Source organism: Carcharhinus amblyrhynchos, chromosome 14 (assembly GCF_965287045.1).
Source record: "Carcharhinus amblyrhynchos chromosome 14, sCarAmb.v2.hapA, whole genome shotgun sequence".
NCBI classification, from domain to species: Eukaryota; Metazoa; Chordata; class Chondrichthyes; order Carcharhiniformes; family Carcharhinidae; genus Carcharhinus; species Carcharhinus amblyrhynchos.
Genome location: NC_137337.1, coordinates 11,819,888 through 11,840,016, shown reverse-complemented (window position 1 = coordinate 11,840,016; position 20,129 = coordinate 11,819,888). Strand labels below are relative to the sequence as shown.

The following is a 20,129-nucleotide window of genomic DNA, read 5'->3' as shown; positions in this document are numbered from 1 at the left end:
ATTAAAGGAACAGGTGCATGGACTGCACATTTCTTGTCCATCATTCTCCTTTACTTCCTGCACATGTACAGCCTCAGTTACCAAGAAGTCACAGATGGTGCTGCACATTAATGATTGCAGAAACATCCCTATTTCTGACCTTATGGAGGGATGGTCAAAGTTGAAGCAGCTTTAGAGATTTGGGCTCTGAACACTACCCTGAGGAACTCCCAGTGATGTTCTTGGGCTGAGATGATTGATCTCCAATGACCATCTTCCCTTGTTCTAGGTTTTTCCCCACAGATTCCCATCAACCCTTTGATTTTGTGAAGGCTCCTGGATACTATGCTCAGTCAAATATCTTGAATTTAGCTCATTTATCCACATGTGGACCAAATCTATAATTAGGTCTGGAGCTGAGGGGCCTGACTGGAACACAAACTGTTGAGTAACAGTTGATAGCACTGTTAACAATATGTCACTATACTGGTAGTATTATTTGGCCGGATTGGATTTGTCCTATTTTTATAGACAGGGTGCACCTGGCCAATTCTCTAGGCTGCCAGGTAGACTGCAACTGAAATGGCAGCTAGCTCTGGAGTAGTTTTAGTACTATTGCCAGAATCCATAGCCTTTGTTGTGTCATGTGCAACCAACCATTCCCTGATACCACAGAGTGAATCAAATTGGCTGAAGATTTGTGATCATCTTCTGACTGAAGATGTTGTAAACGTTTCAGTCTCATCTTATGCACTGATGTGCTGTGCTGTCCTGTCTTATCAATGATTATGTGAAGGCTCCTTTGTTGGTTAGTTCATTGTCCACCATGCCCAATTGAATGTGGCAGGACAGCCAAGCTTTTATCTGATCCAATGATCGGAGGATTGTCTAGCTCTACATATCGCAGGTATGTATTGCATATTCACCAGCTTGGCACTTTTTCTTTTTTAAAAAAAAGTACTGGTGCTGCTCCCCGTCTGCTCACTTGCACTCCTTGTTGAACCAGGGTTGGTTCCCTGACTTAATGGTAATGGCAGAGTGAGGAATATATCCAGCCATGAAGTTAAAAATTGTGGTTGAATGCAATTCAATGAAAGTTGAAAGGACAAAAAGCAGGAAGCCTGAAACAATTAATCAGTCTTTGCCATGATATCAACACTGGTGTAGTTAGAAACAGTCACATTTCAAGAGACACATGGAAAGAGGTTGTGATGTATATGGCAGAGTTTGAATGGCATCTCAACAACCTTAGAGTTGTTTACACTTCAGAATTAGGAAAGATTTAAACTATCCATCCCTCCATTTAAACATGAAAACACCATCAAACACATGTATGTAGTTAATCTCTTTATTGAACTAGTCAGGTTAATTTACAAAAATCTTAGTATTAAAACTAAACACAGGTCACAATGTTCATCTAGAAATTGTGTTCCAAAGTTATAAGTACAAGATTTTGTAAAAATATGAAAAATCTCAAAGGTGCCTGTTTTAATTTCCATTGTGCAGCTGACCACAGTATCCAAATTATCACGGAGTTATTTTCAGCAGTATAGCTTAGCTGGAGATCTTGACAGGAATCACCCAGCAGAAGATGTCATTTTTATCGTCATCCTTCAGCTCCCATTTAACCTCCAATTCAACCTAGTAACGGTGGTGGGGGAAAGAAGAATGTTGAGAGGATTAAGAGAATCTTGCTTGATCCATTGAAAACCAATTCACTTAAAATCTGACAAGCTAATCATTTATTTCTCGAGTACCAGTCTCAATATTTCAAAGGCTTCACAATTCAGATGCAATCATAGGTTGTGTACAAAACTTTAGAACTACCTCTTCCCATTACTACTCATGTCAACTAAAACCCAACTTTTGCAATGCTTTCCATCAATTCCCTTTTTTGTCCACCCAAGAAAACTTGGCTATCCATTCTTTTTCTTCTGTACCCCTCAACAGCACCCTCACCTCCATCTTTGATGCCTTAGTCCCATGAAAGCCTATGCCCTCTCTCATCCTGACCATTCTCCTAATGCAGCCCTCATCTTTATGACCTCAAGCCCAAGGCTTGGATATTGTGGACAAATGATTTGGTCATTTACTGCCAAATCTGGTTGGATCACAAAGCACTGCCTGAAAGTGCTCTGAAATCATCTTTCAATGCAAAGATAACATTTAACTTTTCTCTTGTGACCACTCTCCCCATCTCTCCATCAGCAACAAAGATTTGATCAAGATTAAGACTATTTGATCAGATGCCTGCCTAATGAGCCAAGCTTCAAATTCGTCTCCGTGCTCTAAACTCTTTGCTCTAGTTTCTGTCTTTCCTCCTGCTGCATCCCTCAAAATAATTCCTGCATGACCCCTCTATCCTTGCAACTAACAGCTTCTCTTCACTAAACTCCAGTTACATTGTTGGCTCCCAATTCACACCCAGCTTTCCAGAAATTATCACTCTTGACTCGTAAATGGTCTCCAAACTGGCAGCTTGCTTGTCCAACATCCAGTTCTGGGTGAGCTGAAATATTCTCCAACTGAACTTTGGGAGATTCAGAGTTTTAGTTTCCTGCCACAAATTCCATTCTGTGAATCACAGAATTCTCACAGTGCAGGAGAGAATATTTGGCCCATCAAATCTGTACCGACTGATAAGGCAATGGTAAGATGCTCTATCCCCGTAATCCCATGCATTTACTGCACTAAATCCCTTAAACTCTACATGTAGGAATGCTAAGGGGCAATTTACCAAGTCCAATCCACCTAATATGCACATCTCTGAACTGTGGGAGGAAACTAGAGCATCCGGAGGAAACTAACGCAGACATGGGGAGAATGTCAGGCAGTCACCCATGTGTAGAATCAAACCGAGGTCCCTGGCACTCTGAGGCAGCAGTTGGCACCCTATTCATAAGCTTGGATCATATCTGACCCTGAAGTGACTTGTCCACCACAAATTTTCATTATTCTTTCCATCTCTTAAGATTAAGACGCGGGTTGATGGGTTTTTGATAGGAGAGGGGATTAAGGGTTATGGGGAGAGGGCGGGAAAGTGGAACTGAGCAGCGACAGATCAGCCATGATCTTATTGAATGGCGGGGCAGGCTCGAAGGGCCGGATGGCCTACTCCTGCTCCTATTTCTTATTTCTTATGTTCTCTAAACCTGCCTCTGATACTGAAATCCTCAACCAATCATTTGCTGCCCTTAGACATAATTTTCCAACTCACTCCTGGGAGTACACAAAAGGCCAGAATTAAGAATGCACATTCAGCTGCTGGGCCAATTCCATCACAAAGGCTCTCTTTCCTTCTTTAAGATGCCCGTGACCAAGCTCATCATGTGGCTCCATACTAAATTTGATTTGATGATGCTCCATAAAGCATCTTGGGAAGTTCAACAATGTTAAAGCTGCTATAGAAATACAAATTGTTCTTCAAGCTGCCATTCATTTGCAATCCAAACCTGGGGTAAATAAATCACAAGCTCCAGTTTTTTCTGACCTGCAAAGTCCTGGTTACTGTCAGAGTTTTCCAACTTGGCTCTTAAACCTTAATTGCTTTGCATTTTAATCTTGACTTGTCCTACTTCCTGATGGATAAATTAGGATCTACATTGGCCCTTTTCAAAATCTACCATCCCAAACAGTTCAGCCGAGGGCAAAACAAACAGAAATACAAAAGTAAAGATGGTCAACAAAAAAGCTAGAACAGGGTTTTTTTGCATGAAAAATAAAACTTTAACATTTGTTTTAAAGTTTCCACTTTCATTTTATATGTTTCATAAAAACCAATTCAAGTTTGAACATCCTATCCTCTTCCACAATCATGCTTCATGGTCAGTAGTATCCAATCATGTTTTAGAGTGTTGGAGAACCTCTTCCTTACTCTTCAGTAGACTTAATCTATTGTTTGTTTTTACTAACATTGTCCTGTTCACAAATCTCAACATGTGAAGATTAGTTAACTCAGAAAACATTCCACATTGGTGCTTACAGAAAGCACCATAAATTAATGATATCATCACCCATACTGAATTCATTAAGAGCAGGAAGAGTAAAGGTGATACTCAGCTCATGTTGGGGGATTCCACAATTCCCTGAAAAATGTCAAACATCTTTGTAGTCACTTTCGAGGACAACCTCAACACAAGATCCCAAGTGAACAATGTATCACCAGAAAGCTTGGAATGACAAATTCTTGTTACATATTAGGGATGTCTACAAACAAATCTTTGTTCCAAATAGCTATATTCATTCCTGCAACAAACTCTCGATCTACAAATGATTTCACTCTTCTTTTGATCAAGTATAAGGGACGTTTGTATGCATTCTGATGTTTCACAAAGACACTTACTGATGGGTAGGCGTCCTTTATCGGAAATGAATTGATGTAGTTATACTTCTGCATCTTCCGAATGGGGCACTGAATCCCAGATTTGCAACCATCAGAGTTTGGAATATGAAAAGGAATTGGAAGTCCAGCTAGGATACCATGAACCACAGCCTCACTTGTCTGGCTCGAGGTTGCTGAAAGACACATCACAGTATAGTTAGTCCACTTTAAAAAAAAGTCACAGCAGAGTACAGGATCACACGTGCAATTCCATTTGGGGTGAGGGACAACTCGTGTCTACTTGAGATGGTTTGTTACTTGGATATATTTCAGTTGGTACTATGAAACAATCCAAGGAAACTTATTTTAGAAACACTTGATTCTTTGGTCAGACCTTGGATGCTCCATTCTAATCTAATGAAAAGTATCCAAATTGTTGCTTTGGGAGAACCCATCTCTCTACCATGTGGATTGCTTTCTAACGTTGCTGGACATTTCAACAGGAGTTTAACCACCTCAAACACATTTCAATTGTTAATAGCTAAAGGGAGGCTTCCACTAGCCAGACATGAATTTAAACAGCATTTGAGGGATTAAAAAGTACAAGAAGAAAGGACATTAATCTGAAGTTTTATAAACAAATGTTGGAAAGACAAAGCATCAGGATAGCTGATGTTACAATTAGTTTATCTTATCCATACATAGAATTTTCCCCAATGCTACATTTACTTATTAACAGTTGAACATCTGGAATTAACATGTGTCTGTGACTGCAGTCTTGAACTTATCTTTAGCAGTTCCTACACAAGTCCCCTTACATAAAATATCCCATCAAGTTTACTTCCTTTCAAGAAGGGTCAACATTGTTCTAACTTTTCCACCCGTAGTCTAGCACCAAATACTAAGAAACTAGATTTCTGCTCTTTATACTGCACAGTCGGATATTTTCCTTACGTCTGAGTGAAATCAAGACATTACTCGAAATGGGGCCAGGTCAGAGTGCTCGACAACTGCAGGGTGACACCCACAGACTGTACTCTCAATTTTGCACCATCACACAGCATGTTTCACTTTGCTAGTGTTAGGCTGAAGAATTCATTGGCACCTTGTCAGTAAATCATAAAAGTTCACTGAGTTCAAGATGTACACCAGCTTTTTAGTATCGCTCACCCTCTCTCTCTGGGTTTCACAGTCAAGATGTTGCCAATCTTCCTTCCACCAGATGCCACCAGTCTCTCTGCCAATCTCTATAGTTTTTTTATTCATTCCTCCAGGAGAACACCCATTCATATTTAATGGTTAATTAAACATAGCACATAAGGTAGCCAACAGCAATTGGTTCTAACCTCTGATCATGCATTGTGCACAAAGTTAGCTGAGAGCTGGGAATGCAACACAAGCAGAGCAGCACATGTAACATGATAAGTTTTTAGCAGGGTTTGTCCTGTGTGAAAATGGTAATAAAAATATACTGTAGAAAATGTTATATAAAAAAGTCAAATAAAAGTAATAAATAATGGCTTCCAACATTAGCTTGTATGCCTCAGGGATTGCAGTATTGATTAATGTAATCATTCCCAGATATCTGTCAACCTATTTTTATGCCGCATTCACTACATCACACCCACCCCCATCCCCACACCCAGTATTGTGTGAAAGACCCTGAACTTCTCCATATTAAATTCTACCCATTATTATGCTGCATTTGGAAACAGTGACAGTGTCTTCCCTTAACTCAGCCACTTTACCACACTATCACCTCAGTTTGGTTGCATTTGGAAATCTGGCATTATATTGGATTTCTGATCAAGTCATATATGGTTATCAAAAACAATGCTGGGGCCAACAATTAACTCAAAATGCTTCAGTTGGTATAATACACTGGCTCTTCAGGTAATGTCCATTACATCCTTTCTCTCAGCCACCCCCAAGCATTAGAATCATACAGTGCAGAAGAGGCCCTTTGGCTAATCGAGTCTGCACTGTCACATGAAAAACACCTGAACTCCCACCTAATCCCATCTGTCAACACTTGGCCTATAGCCCTGAATGTTATGATGTGCCAAGTGCTCATCCAGATACATTTTAAAAGGACGTGAGGCAATCTGCCTCTACCATGTTCCCAGGCAGACATTCCAGACCGTCACCACCCTCTGGGTATAAAGGTTTTTCCTCACATCCTCCCTAAACCGCCTGCTCCTCACCTTGAATCTAATCTATGTTCCCTTGTGATCGGCCCTTCAACTAAAGGGAACAGCTGCTCCTTTTCCACTCTGTCCATGTCCCTTATACACACCTCGATTAGATGACCCCTCAGTCTTGGATCCAATTAAAACAATCCAACCTCTCTTCGTAACTTAAATGTTCCATCCCAGGCAGCATCCTGGTGAATCTTCTTTGCAACTTCTCCAATGCAATCACATCCTTCCTATGACGTGGCAACCAGAGCTCGATACTTAAGAAACTCTCCCATCTCAAATCCTAGAAGCTTTTTCACATGACATCATGACAACATGATTGAATGGCAGAACAGACTCGACAGGCCTAATTCTGCTCCAATATCTTATGGTCGTATGGAAACTGCAGGAGGATTTTCTCAGGTCCATTTCTCCTAATGCAGTTAATATTTTAACATTTGAAGTTCTATATTCTTTCCTCACAGGAATTCTGCATCATCATCCATTTACATATGCTCACTGATATTATCAATCTACTAAGGCACCTTACTTCGAGACAACATTTTTCCTTTCATGCTTGTATTAAACATTTTTTTGTCAAATACCAAATTTGTGCTTCCAGATTTGTTCCCTAAATCAAATTTTCAGTTTGTGCGTTTAGGATTTTATCTAATCCTAATTTTTGTTGGTCTGTCTGGTGTTTGCAGATTCTTCGTTGAACAGAAATACATAAGAACATACATAAGAACATAAGAAATAGGAGCAGGAGTAGGCCATCTAGCCCCTCGAGCTTACCCCGCCACTCAATAAGATCATGGCTGATCTGTCGTGGCTCAGTTCCACATTCCCTCCCTCTCCCCATAACCCTTAATCCCCTCGCTTATCAAAAACCCATCAACCCGCGTCTTAAAAATACAAGTTATCAAAATGAGAAGTTAAATCCAGCAAATCAAGCAAACTTGATAGAATTGGCTCTGTCACAATAGGAAAATTTGTTGAAATTCTTGTCTCATTGTTGTTTGATATTTGCCAGAGGGAATGTGTACATCCTGTTTCCTCTGTTCAGCTGGGAAGATTTAAATTGTTGTCGCAGATTGAGAAGGGATTTTTTTAAAGGAAAATCTAGACCCCACTGAATAATTTGTACATAGTTGAACAGTTTTGTTCTTTGCAACCTACTTACTGCTGGTAAAGGTGACGTTCACACTGTAGTTTTGTCCTTTGTGAAGAACACATGGCAGTGTGGCGCATGGGGTGACATCCACTATAATCTGCTCCGCTTTCGAACCTGCAATAGAAATGGCGAGTTAATACCAATTATTTCAAGTTAGTTGTACAAATCAATTAACCAGACCTTGATGCAGTGAAAGGATAAAACTGTGAAAAAAACAAACATTACCTAAAGCCACAAACTATCTATAGAATAAACTACGTGTTTCAATTCATTCTTCTCCTTCACTACACCACAGGTTTTCCAATTCTGAGATGATCAGCAGCAAGACGCCTCATAAAACTCGCATTAGCTGCATAGCAAGCAGTTTCAAAATTACACTAATAACAATGTTGGAAACTGTGGTTGAACCTTGTGAAACTGGAAGCATTGACAGTTTAAGAGAGGTGTTGTTTATCATAGCCAGTTGCACAAAGACTTGACCAAAATAACCCACTAAAAGTTTTACACTGCTTTTTTCAGATATACAAGAACCACTGGACTGTGTCAAGAAACAAAACCATCAACTTATGGGATGGAAGGCTGCCACTTAGATCCTTAATATGGTTTTAATAGTTTGACAATAGAGATCATTTAGACTGGATCAATATTGTTAACAGTTCTGAGCAGAAGTGAGTGGTAACAAATGCAAACATGAAAGCTCAAAGTTCATTTACAAATCAGAGAAAGTTAATTAAAACTACCTTGGATGAGACAGGGAAAGATGACATTAAATGTTTGATTGGTTAATGGCAGAAAACATGTGAATACTTTAGATGCTTGTGGAGGTCAATGTCAAGGTGGGTTTTAACTCCATTGGGTAATATATTACAGAACAGAGAAGTCTGCCTGCAGTCAGGCAGTGGTAATTTGGTCAAACAACTCAAGAGGAGCAGATCATCTGTTGACTGTGCGTGTGGTTCCCTCTTGTAATATCATTGATCTACTGCTTATAGTGTTGTGTGGCATAAATCTCAACTAAAAAGAATCATAAATATGTAGATTCCAAGAGAAAGGACTTATTGTACTGGACACTCACTAAATCCTCAATTCCTCCTTGAAAAAATTTCTACATTAGCCTGGAAGAACCAGGAAAAATGAAAGTGCTGATTCATTCATCCCAGATTCTCTTGCAAATGGGTCAGTCAAAAAGAAGTTGTCCTTAACCTGAGGGAGGAAGATAAATCTACTAGCTTCAATAACGTAACAGCAATAATTTCAAAAACTATGCGCTATTCAGAAAGCAGCAAATTGCATAACAATATTTTGTACTTTTAGGGTTAAGTAGATTGTGCAGTTATTAGATCAAAGTATAACAGAATTGCAATTTTACTGTGATTTAAAACATCATCAGTTTATAAGCATTGATTATGGAGAACCAGGAAGGGATATCGCTGATTCACTTTCAAGGTCAGAATGTTTTTATTATTCCATGGGATGTGGAAACAAGATTGAACACTTGGCCCATTCCAAAAACACAAAAAAGATGTCAACTCAAAATTATCCCAAAAAACAAAGCTGAGAATCCTAGAATGCTTCAACATACCAATTTTAACTTGTATTAAATGGCACTGGATGATGAATAGAGAAGAATTGCGACTAGAGATTTGCTTTTTTGAACATGTCACACCAAATCTAATGTTGAAAGAACCCTGCTGGTCAAGATCAGGAATAAACAGTGGAATTTCTTGAGTGCATAAGAAGAAAGGAGAGCATGCTTCACCAGCATCCTTTATGGAAATAAGAACATAAGAACATAAGAACATAAGAAATAGGAGCAGGAGTAGGCCATCTAGCCCTTCGAGCCTGCCCCGCCATTCAATAAGATCATGGCTGATCTGTCGTGGCTCAGTTCCACTTTCCCGCCCTCTCCCCATAACCCTTAATCCCCTCTCTTATCAAGAACCCATCAACCTGCTTCTTAAAAATATTTAGCGAGGCAGCCTCCACCACTTCAACGGGCAGAGAATTCCAGAGATTCACCACCCTTTGAGTGAAGAAGTTCCTCCTCAACTCCGTTCTAAACCGCCTCCCCTTTATCTTGAGGCTGTGCCCCCTAGTCCTACTGTCTTTTTTGAGCGGGAAGAGTCTCTCCACCTCTATCCTATCCATCCCATTCATCATCTTATACGTCTCAATGAGATCTCCCCTCATTCTTCTAAACTCTAACGAGTACAAGCCTAGTTTATTCAGCCTCTCCTCATAGCTCAATCCCCTCAACTCCGGTATCAGCCTAGTAAACCTCCTCTGCACTCCCTCCAGGGCCAAAATATCCTTGCGCAGGTGCGGCGCCCAAAACTGCACACAGTACTCCAGCTGCGGCCTCACCAATGCCCTATACAGCTGCAGCAAGACCTCCCTACTTTTATATTCAATCCCCCTCGCTATGAAGGCCAGCATCCCATTCGCCTTCCTGACCACCTGCTGCACCTGCAAGCTGGGTTTTTGCGACTCATGCACAAGGACCCCGAGGTCCCTCTGCACCGTCGCCTGCTGCAGTTTTTCGCCACGTAAGTAATAGTCCTTCCTACCATTCTTCCTACCGAAGTGGACCACCTCACACTTGCCAACATTAAATTCCATTTGCCATTTCCTGGCCCATTCGCCCAGCCTATCTAGATCCTTCTGCAGACTCTCCACACCCTCCGCACAATTTGCCTTTCCCCCAATCTTGGTGTCATCAGCAAATTTCGACACCCTGCACTCGGTTCCCTCCTCCAGATCATCTATATAAATGGTAAATAGCTGAGGCCCCAGCACCGACCCCTGGGGCACCCCACTAGTCACCAACCGCCAATCCGAATAGCACCCATTGACCCCCACTCTCTGCCTCCTATTTGACAACCAATCCTCTATCCACGCTAACACCCTACCCCCAACTCCATGTCCCCTGACCTTCTGCAATAACCTCTTGTGAGGTACCTTGTCAAACGCCTTCTGAAAATCCAGAAAGACCACATCCACCGGCTCTCCTCTATCCACTGCCCTAGACACATCCTCATAGAACTCCAGTAAATTTGTCAGACACGACTTCCCTTTAATGAAACCGTGTTGCGTCTGCCCTATCAAGCAATTCCCTTCAAGATGCCTCGCAATTTCCTCCTTAATGACGGATTCCAACATTTTACCTACCACAGACGTTAAACTAACCGGCCTATAATTCCCCGCCTTTTGCCTGGCACCCTTCTTAAACAACGGCGTAACATTAGCCGTTTTCCAATCTTCCGGCACTTCCCCGGAATCCAGCGACGTCTGGAAAATAACCACCAAGGCATCCACTATCACCTCCGCCATTTCTTTCAGAACCCTCGGATGCATTCCATCCGGTCCTGGGGACTTGTCCACAATCAGCCCCTCCAGTCTGTCGAGCACCACCTCTCTAGTAACAGTAATGTCATTAAGACCCTCCAGTCCTACCACCTTTCCATCGCTAACACCCGGCAAATTATTCACGTCCTCCTCCGTGAAGACAGAAACAAAAAAGTTATTCAATACCTTAGCCATATCCCCATCCCCTACCACTAGCTCCCCTTTCTCATCCTCTAAAGGACCAACGTTCACCCTAGCCAGCCTCTTCCTTTTTATATATTTATAAAAACTCTTGCTATCCTTTTTTATATTAAGCGCTAGCCCAGCTTCGTAGCTTCTCCTACCCTCCTTTATCAACTTCTTTGTCAATCTTTGTTGACATTTAAACCTTTCCCAATCCTCTTCTCGCCCACTGCTCTTAGCTACTCTAAATTCCTCCGCTTTTAATTTAACACTTTCCTTCACCTCCTTCGTTATCCACGGCTTATTACCTCTCCTCCTACTGTCCTTTTTGACCATCGGAATAAATTTCTGCTGAGCACCAAGAAAGATCTCCTTAAAGATCCTCCACTGCTCCTCAGCAGACCTACCTTCCAACGCGCTCCCCCAGTCCACATTCGCCAATTCTTCTCTCATCCTACCGTATTCCCCTCTATTCAAACAAAGGACGCGTGTCCGGGAACCCACTTTCTCCTCCTCCATCTGCAACAGAAACTCCACCATGCAATGATCACTCTCTCCAAGAGGATCCTTCACCGCAAGGTCCCTAATTCTACCCGCCTCATTACATAGCACCAGATCCAAGATAGCTCGCTCCCTCGTCGGCTCCAACACACACTGTTCGAGGAAATTATCCCGGCAGCATTCCAAGAACTCCTCCTCGAGCCCACCTCGTCCAACATGGGTCGACCAATCAATATGCAGATTGAAATCTCCCATAACTACTGCCGTCCCATTCCTGCACGCCGCACTTATTTGCGCGTTAACAGCCCGCCCCACCTCCAGATCATTATTTGGGGGCCTATAGACGACACCCACCAGCGTCTTCCTCCCTTTGCTGTTCCTAATCTCCACCCACAACGATTCCACTTTCTGCTCTTTGGCTCCGATATCATCCCTTGCTACCACCTTGATACTATCCTTAATCAGCAGAGCTACGCCACCCCCTCTTTCCTCCTGCCTATCCTTCCTAAACACTTGATAGCCCTGTACATTCATCTCCCAGTCCCTGTCACCTTGCAGCCACGTCTCTGTAATGGCCACCAGATCGTATCCATTTGTGTCGATCTGCGCCACCAGCTCATCCACTTTATTCCGAATGCTTCGTGCATTCAGATAAAGCGCTTTCATCCCAGCCTTCACCTGGACCCTATTTGCCGTAACGCCACCAATTGGGACATCCTCGGCCTCTTCCCTTACCTGTACCCTATCCTTAACTTTAGACCTCGTAGCGTCACCTACCCTCGCACCCTCCCCCCCCCCTAATTAGTTTAAAGCCCTGTCTACAGTCCTCTTTACTCGATTCGCCAACACTCTGGTCCCAGCACGGTTCAGACCCACCCCATCCCGCCCGAACAAGTCCCACCTACCCCAATACTGGTGCCAATGCCCCATAAATTCGAACCCATTCCTCCCACACCAATCCCTGAGCCACCCATTCACTTCCTTTATCCTGTCAACCCTACGCCCGTCTGCACTCAGTTCAGGCAGTAGCCCAGAGACGACCACCTTGTCGGTTCTACTCTTTAATTCCATTCCCAGCTTTTCATACTCCCTCCCCAGATCCTCAGTCCGCACTTTGCCTACGTCGCCGGCACCCACATGTACTACAACGACTGGGTTCTCACCCTCCCACTCCAGATTCCTCTGCAGCCCAGCTGCGACATCCTGTACCCGAGCACCAGGCAGACAACACACCCTTCTGTGCACTTTGTCATTGTGACAAAGGACAGTGTCAATACCCTTCACCCCACTATCCCCAATCACTACTACGTTCCTTTTCCCCTTCTCTTTGCCTATGTCCTGCTGCATCACTGTACCGTGTGCAGTTTGCTCACCAACCTCACCTGCCTCGTCCTCTTCCAGACTGGAAGCAAGAACCTCAAACCTGTTATGCAGATTAAGAGGCTGAGGCCTCCGCTCCTCACCCCCCTTCCTCCTCCCAGCAGCCCCCTTTTGTCCCTGACCCTTAGATTTAGCCAGTCTAGCAGGGGTGGATGTCACTTGCACCCCATTGACAATGGCACCCTCTCTCCCCCTGATGAGCCTCAGTGTCTGTAGCTCAGAGGCCAGCTCATCCACCTTGAGCTGGAGCTCCTCCAGCAACCTGCACTTACTACAGACATGGTCACTGGGAAGGACCCTGGGGTCCACCAGTTCCCACATCATACAGAAACCACACATCACATGCCCCTCCATTATTCACTGTAATTTTTTATGGGGAAAAAAATTTTTTTCCTTGTTTCCTGCTGTAGTAGTTTTGAAAAAAATTTTTTTCCTTGTTTTTTTCAAACAAACTCACCTGGCCTTTTTCCTCCAAGCCCTTTTTGATATAAAGCCCTATTAACTCACTCTGCTTCCCACTCACTCCGCTGCCCGCTCAGACGCTGCCCGCTGTCTACACCAGGCCTCCTTTTAAACCTGGCGCTGATTTAAAGCAGGCTGGTCCACAAATGCCTTTTAACCACTCCTTCAGAATTCTTAAAGCAGTAAATACAATAAATAAATGCTTTAAACAGTTCTACAAAGAGTAAAGTGCTTTAAACTTATTTTAAACAGGTTTTTAACAGGTAAAATCTTAGCTCTCTCTCTCTGCTTCAGCAAACAATGGAAGGCTTCACCGTGTGGCCCCTTGATAATGCACTAGCTATTCTCATTTGGGCGGGCCTGGATGTAACTCCAACTCTCCGGCCAACTCAATCTCAGGTGGTTGACTCTTAACTGCCAATTGAAGTGGTCTAGCAAGCTAAACAAGTGTTACCAATGCCCATTATCAAGAAGCACGCAGATCAATCAAGGTGACTAGTGGATGAGCAGTGATCACTGGCCAGCAGCAGCCACATACTATAAATTTTAAAAATAATGGCATCAATATTCAAAAAGCACATTCATATACTTTTAATAACCAGAACTCGAAAAGCAGAATGGGTAGATTTTGCTTTAAAATCTTTGTGCTATTTTTGCTCAGTTCTTGCTAAAACTGTGCAACATAGATGAAAATACTGGATTTCAATACTACAAAGGGAAACTCTCAGCTAGGCCAACAGAAAACAACAAACCTATAGTGAAAAGGGAAACAATATCCAACGACTCAGTCAACATTCTCAGCAACAATTTGCAGAAGTTCCACAATTAGTGGACAGAGACCAAGAGGCTGCTTGGTGCCTGATAAATTCATGGCAGAATTTCAAATTTTTGCAATGCACAAAGTTCAGCACTGGATGGTGATAGATTTTTGATAAGTAAATATATGTGTGAAACACAATTGCATTGTGCAAAGCATTTCAATGCATGTACCTCAGCCTCCTCTAAAACTAGAGAAGTGATTTTTATTGGACACCACGGATCTGCAGGAGGAACAGAAAATAAATTCCTGCAGCTCTCTCTTCATGAGGAGAAGAACAGAAATAGAGTAGAAAAGAAACTGGATGACCCCAATGTGTCGATAAGATGAAAAGGGGCTACGCAAAATGGAGGGAAACATAGTTAAAAAAGTTAAGTAGTAATTTTTTAAAAAAAATTAGTGTGGCCCATACTGCCCACTAGAAAGGATATTCAATACACTTTACTCCATAGTTGTCATGCACTGGAAAACTTTCTGTAGAAAAAAAATGGAAGAGAAATAAGGAAGAGAAACTAGAACAAAGCTATAAAAAGTTTTTTTATTTTACTTGCATGTTTTAGCATGCCTTTGTGGCCCTAGAAGATTTTGCACAATACATTTCAGCAAACACAAAGTCTCTGTTATAACCTTGCTCTGTTCAAGTTTGTTTCCTGTATTACACCAACACCAACAGGAAGCACTTATTAAATGACACAAGCATCTAAAAGAACTTGTGAGATCAACAGAGTCAATCAACATGGTAAATCTGACAGTTTCTTTATCTTTTTTCCCCCGGGTCTTTTTTTAACCAATCAGGCTGTTCTTATTTTTAAGGGAGCAGCTCCCCAAGATCTTTCGGGTCGGTCTTTTGGGTGGGCCAAACAAGTAAACAAACTTAAATTACGTTCGGACAAAGAAAAAGGGGGCAGCTCCCCAAAAGGAGGGGGAACGGCCCGAACAGAAACAAAAGGTACAAAGGAAACTTAAAACACGTCAAATCAAAATGTGATTATCGGGGTCTATAAGGCACCTCAGCCCCTGCGGTGCCCAACGGGCACGGAAGGCCTCGACAGTGCCCGCGGACACCGCGTGCTCCCTCTCCAGGGACACCCGGCCGCGAACGTAGCCGCGGTAGAGGGGCAGGCAGTCGGGACGGACGGCCCCGTCGATCGCCCGCTGCCTGGACTTGTTGATGGCACGTCTCGCCAGGCCCAGGAGCAGGTTCACGAGGAGGTCGGCGTCCCGACCCTCCCCTCTCCACACCGGGTGTCCGTAGATCAGGAGCGTGGGACTGAAATGCAAACAGAACATCAATAAAAGGTTCTTCAGAAAATCAAAAAGGGAGTGCAATCTATAACACAAAACGTAGACGTGGTCCACGGACTCCACAAGGCCACAGAAAGAGCAGTCTCGGGAGCCCGTGAGCCAGTGAATCCTACTGTTGCACGGCACCGCCGCGTGCAGCACCCTCCACCCCAGGTCCCCGAGGTAATTGGGGGAGATCCCTCCGTAGAGGGACCTCCATCGGGGACCTCCGCCGTCCGGCGGCAACAAGGCCCGCCAGGGTGTGTCCGGGCGACGGGCGAGGACGCGGTAGTGGAAGGTGTGCAGCAGCAGCCCGTACAGGAAACGCCTCCGCGCGCTGGAAAAGGGCACGGAGGACATTCCCGCGAGGCGGCTCGCGCTGTGGGGCACCTGACCCGGGGAGGGGGGTCTCGGCTTCGGGCCAATGTGGAATTCCGTCCGAACAGGGGAACGCTCGGACGGGATCCCACCGCACGCTCGAGCCGCCTCGAGCTGGCGTGTGCTTTCGGGGCCCAGCACGACCGTCCTAAGGTCTTGGATGGCTTTGGCCGCACGCCGGACGGACACCCCCGCGCGCTCAGCCAGCACGCCAGGGTTCATCCAGCCCACTCCTCCGCCGTCCAGCACGTCCCCGATACTGGTCACCCCGGCCTCCACAGCCTCCCTCTCCGTCAGCCACCTGAAGTTATACGGCTGGAGGTGCGGATTCCTGAGCAACGGCTCTCGCACGAGGGCCGCTACTCCTGACGGGGGAGAACTGCGTCGCGAGGCGACCGCGTTCCAGACGGTGAGGTGGTCCTGGTAAAAGACAGGCAGTTCCCGCAACGAGGTCGGAGCGCGCCCCAGATTGATGTGCAGGAGCTGCACGTCGTAATTGAGGCCACGCCACTGGCGGAAGAAATACGTCGCCAGGGCGCAACAGTTTCTTAGATGTCTCAGTTCAGGTCTGAGTCTTCCTGCCAGTCCCAAGGAAGAGACTTAGACCTGAAACAATCTGATATCTTCCAGGACACTGATTATTTGTCCATTTTCAAATAAGATCATCCATTGATGTGGCATTTTTGACCAACTGTGGAACATTGCTCAGCACAACAGCAGAATTTCAGATTAATCATAGAATCCCTGCAGTGCAGGAGGCCATTCAGCCTATCCAGTCTGCACCAACCACAATCCCACTCAGGCCCTATCCCCCTAACCCCATGCATTTACCCTAGCTAGTCCTCCTGTCACCAAGGGGCAATTTAGCATGCCCAATCCATCTAACCCGCACATCTTTGGACTGTAGGAGGAAACCAGAGCGCTCAGAGGAAACCCACACAGACAGGGAGAACATGCAAACTCCATAAAGACAGTGACCCAAGCCAGGAATCAAACCCAGGTCCCTGGCACTGAGGCAGTAATGCTAATCACCGTGCTACTATGCTGCCCCATGCTAAGGGATAGAAGTTAATGCTAAGGGATAGAACTGGAAAGCAGAGATGCCCTGTTAAACAGGGAACTTGGTTGTGTACAGTTCAGAATGCCATATTACATAAATGATAGAGGCACTAGGGAGTGGGTGCAAAATTAATTTACAATGATTATACCAGAACGATGCAGAAAAGATGAAAGGGCTACATCTTTGAGAAGAAAATGCAGGAGTGACCCAACTGAAAGATGTCCTAAATAGACTATACACACAGAATGTTTCCACTAGCATGAAAGTTTTAAAGATAGTCAATGTAAGATAACTAAGTAATTAAACAGGGGAGTCAAAACAAACTATTTTATCCAGAATGTGGAAGTCATCATCACAGAAACAGGTTGGGGCAAATTGTCTAGATTTATGAGCAAGTTAGAAAAGCATGAGGGAGAAAGGACAATGCAATTACACTAATAAAAGTCAGGTAGAGAGGTGCAAGAACAGAGAATGTCAGGCCACGACACTGAAATGTCTATTCCAGTGCTACAAACTCTCATGGCTTTATTTTAACAGCAGTCTCTTGTTTCCCAGAGATTTAAAAAAATACTTGCAGCAAATAGGCAAGTTTTGATTTAAAATGTCAGCAGTTAGATGGAGCTCAATATTTCCCTGTATTTCCAAATGTTCAGCTGTTTATTCACACAGGTCAGCTGAGGAGGCTTGACACTCAGCAGTCTAAGAACTCTTCAGTTGGGGCACTGCCACCCAAGAAACACAGTCTTTCAAGAAACCACACACTATTAAAAAAAAACACAATTCCCAGGGCAGGCGCGCGCACACACACAATAATGATGAATGGGCACTTGATCTAACCACAGTGCATGTGAACGAGTCAGATGATCAGATCACACACACATTCCAATAGAATTAGCCAAGTCAGTCTGCAGAAATGATGGGGTGCGTGGGGGTCTTTTGGGTCAAACCAAATAAACAAACTCAAATTACATTCGGACAAAGAAAAAGGGGCGGCTCCCCAAAAGGAGGGTGATCGACCCCAAACAGAAACAAAAAGTACAAAGGAAACTTAAGACACATCAAATCAAAATGTGGTTGTCGGGGTCTATAACACACTTCAGCCCCTGCGGTGCCCAACAGGCGTGGAAGGCATCAACTGCGCCCGCGGACACCACATGCTCCCTCTCCAGGGTCACCTGGCCGCAAACGTAGCCGCGGTAGAGAGACAGACAGTTGAGATGGACAGCCCCCCTCGATCGCCCGCTGCCTGGACCTGTTGATATGGACTGGGCTGGGCATAGTAAAAAGTCTCACAACACCAGGTTAAAGTCAGACAGGTTTTTAATTTGAAAGCACGAGCTTTTGCAGCACCGCTCCTTCATCAGGTGATTAGAGAAAGCTGAGGCGGAAGATAATTAGGCACCATATCAACCCAGTTTTGGGGTTCAAACCTTAGCGGGCACCAAGTTGTCTTAAAAAAAACACACAACAGCTTGGGAGAAATGCGATTTTGTTTGGCAGAGAGCTGTGTGAACTCAGTGACAGGTTAGTGAAGTTAAAGCCCCGATGTAAACTATATAAAACATCAACCTACCCGCACCCAATCCAGTCACTCACCACAGTCATGAAACTTAACAGGCTGGGCCTGACACAGAGCCGTCAGCGCCAGTAGAGCAGCCGTCAATCTGTACACAGTCTCCATTGCTCTAACACAGCGAGAAGACACCCTAGTAAAGGCCGCGCCCTCACATGATTCACTTCCCAATCTCCACAGGACCAAACTCCGCCCAGCCAGCTGGGGCGGGGACCGAGGCCCTGGCGACTATATTCCGCCATCACCCAGACAGCAATGGCGCCGGCACCCTACCTTCAAACCGTCGCCCCTTGTCAATCACCGGCTGCGTACGTCACCTCCCCGCCCCCTGTCAATCACCGGCTGCGTACACCACCAGCCCCGCCCTCTGTCGCTCACCGGCTGTGTACGTCACCGCCCCGCACACTGTCAATCACCAGCTGCGTATGTCATCGCCCCGCCCATCACCGGCTGCGTGCGTCACGATCTCCTCCCCCTGTCAATCAGCTACATATGTCACCGCCCCGTCCCTGGTTCATCACCGGCTGCGTACGTCACCATCCCCCATCTGTCAATAGGTCGCCGGCCCCACCCCCATCAATTATCGGATCAACACGTCACCAGGCCCCGCCCCTTCAATCAGCAGCTTCACACATCCGTGAATCCAGCTCCCCACCCTCACTGGCCCATTGAAACAACAGTTTAAAGTCCAATAGATTCATTTGTAGCATACGCCACTAGCTTTCGGGGCTCTGCCCATTCGTTAGGTGAGTGCTCAAGTGCCCTTCACCACTCACCTGACGAAGGGGCAGAGCCCCAAAACCTAGTGGCGTTTGCTACACATAAACCTGTTGCACTTTAACCTGGTGTTGAGACTTCAGTGTTTACCCCAGCCCAACACTCACACCTCGACATCGTTGAAACAACAGCAGCAAAGGATGCTAGGAAAAACCAGCAAGGCTGGCAACTTTAGGGAGGGAAAGTAGTTAAATTATTTCAGAGCTGAAGCGAGAGAGAGGAAGAGAAAGATAAAAGGAAAATACTGCAGATGCTGGATCTAAATCCAATTCCTGAACCTCACTGACCAAGTCCTTGGCCCATTGAAACAATAGAAAATGTTGGACCATCTCAGCAGGTCTGACAACACTTGTGAAGAGAGAAGTCTTCATCAGAGCTGTTTCAGAGGAAGAAAGGTCTTCGTTTGTAAACTGTATAAGTGGGGCTGGAACAGGGTGGCTCAACAGTAAGGAGAAATTGCTTCAAAAAAGACAAAATTTAAACAAGTGATAGATGGCCTGGTGAGTGAAGGCAGGAAAAGACAGATCAGTTTAATGTTAATGAACTCAGTGTTGAGGCTGTAACATGCCTAAATCCAAAGATGTATTGGGCTTCACCTGAGCAATGCAGCGGGCCAAGGACAGAAATGGGGCAATGACAGCAAGATGCCAAGTTGAAATGGCAGTAACAGGGATGGTTTTCAGACTGAGTGAAAGGTGTTCCCTAAATCTGTCACCCA

General features: G+C 44.7%; 1 protein-coding gene across 1 annotated transcript; it reads right to left on the bottom strand.

The window, feature by feature from the left end:
• Positions 1-1,313: 1,313 nt before the first annotated feature.
• Positions 1,314-18,822, bottom strand: LOC145352440 (NPC intracellular cholesterol transporter 2-like). Its single transcript, XM_080202302.1, has 4 exons — positions 18,658-18,822; positions 7,661-7,765; positions 4,322-4,494; positions 1,314-1,620 (listed from the first exon to the last, which is right to left on the bottom strand). The coding sequence occupies exons 1-4, from the start codon at positions 18,740-18,742 to the stop codon at positions 1,534-1,536; spliced, it is 450 nt and encodes a 149-aa protein (XP_080058428.1). The 5' UTR covers positions 18,743-18,822; the 3' UTR covers positions 1,314-1,533.
• Positions 18,823-20,129: the final 1,307 nt, after the last annotated feature.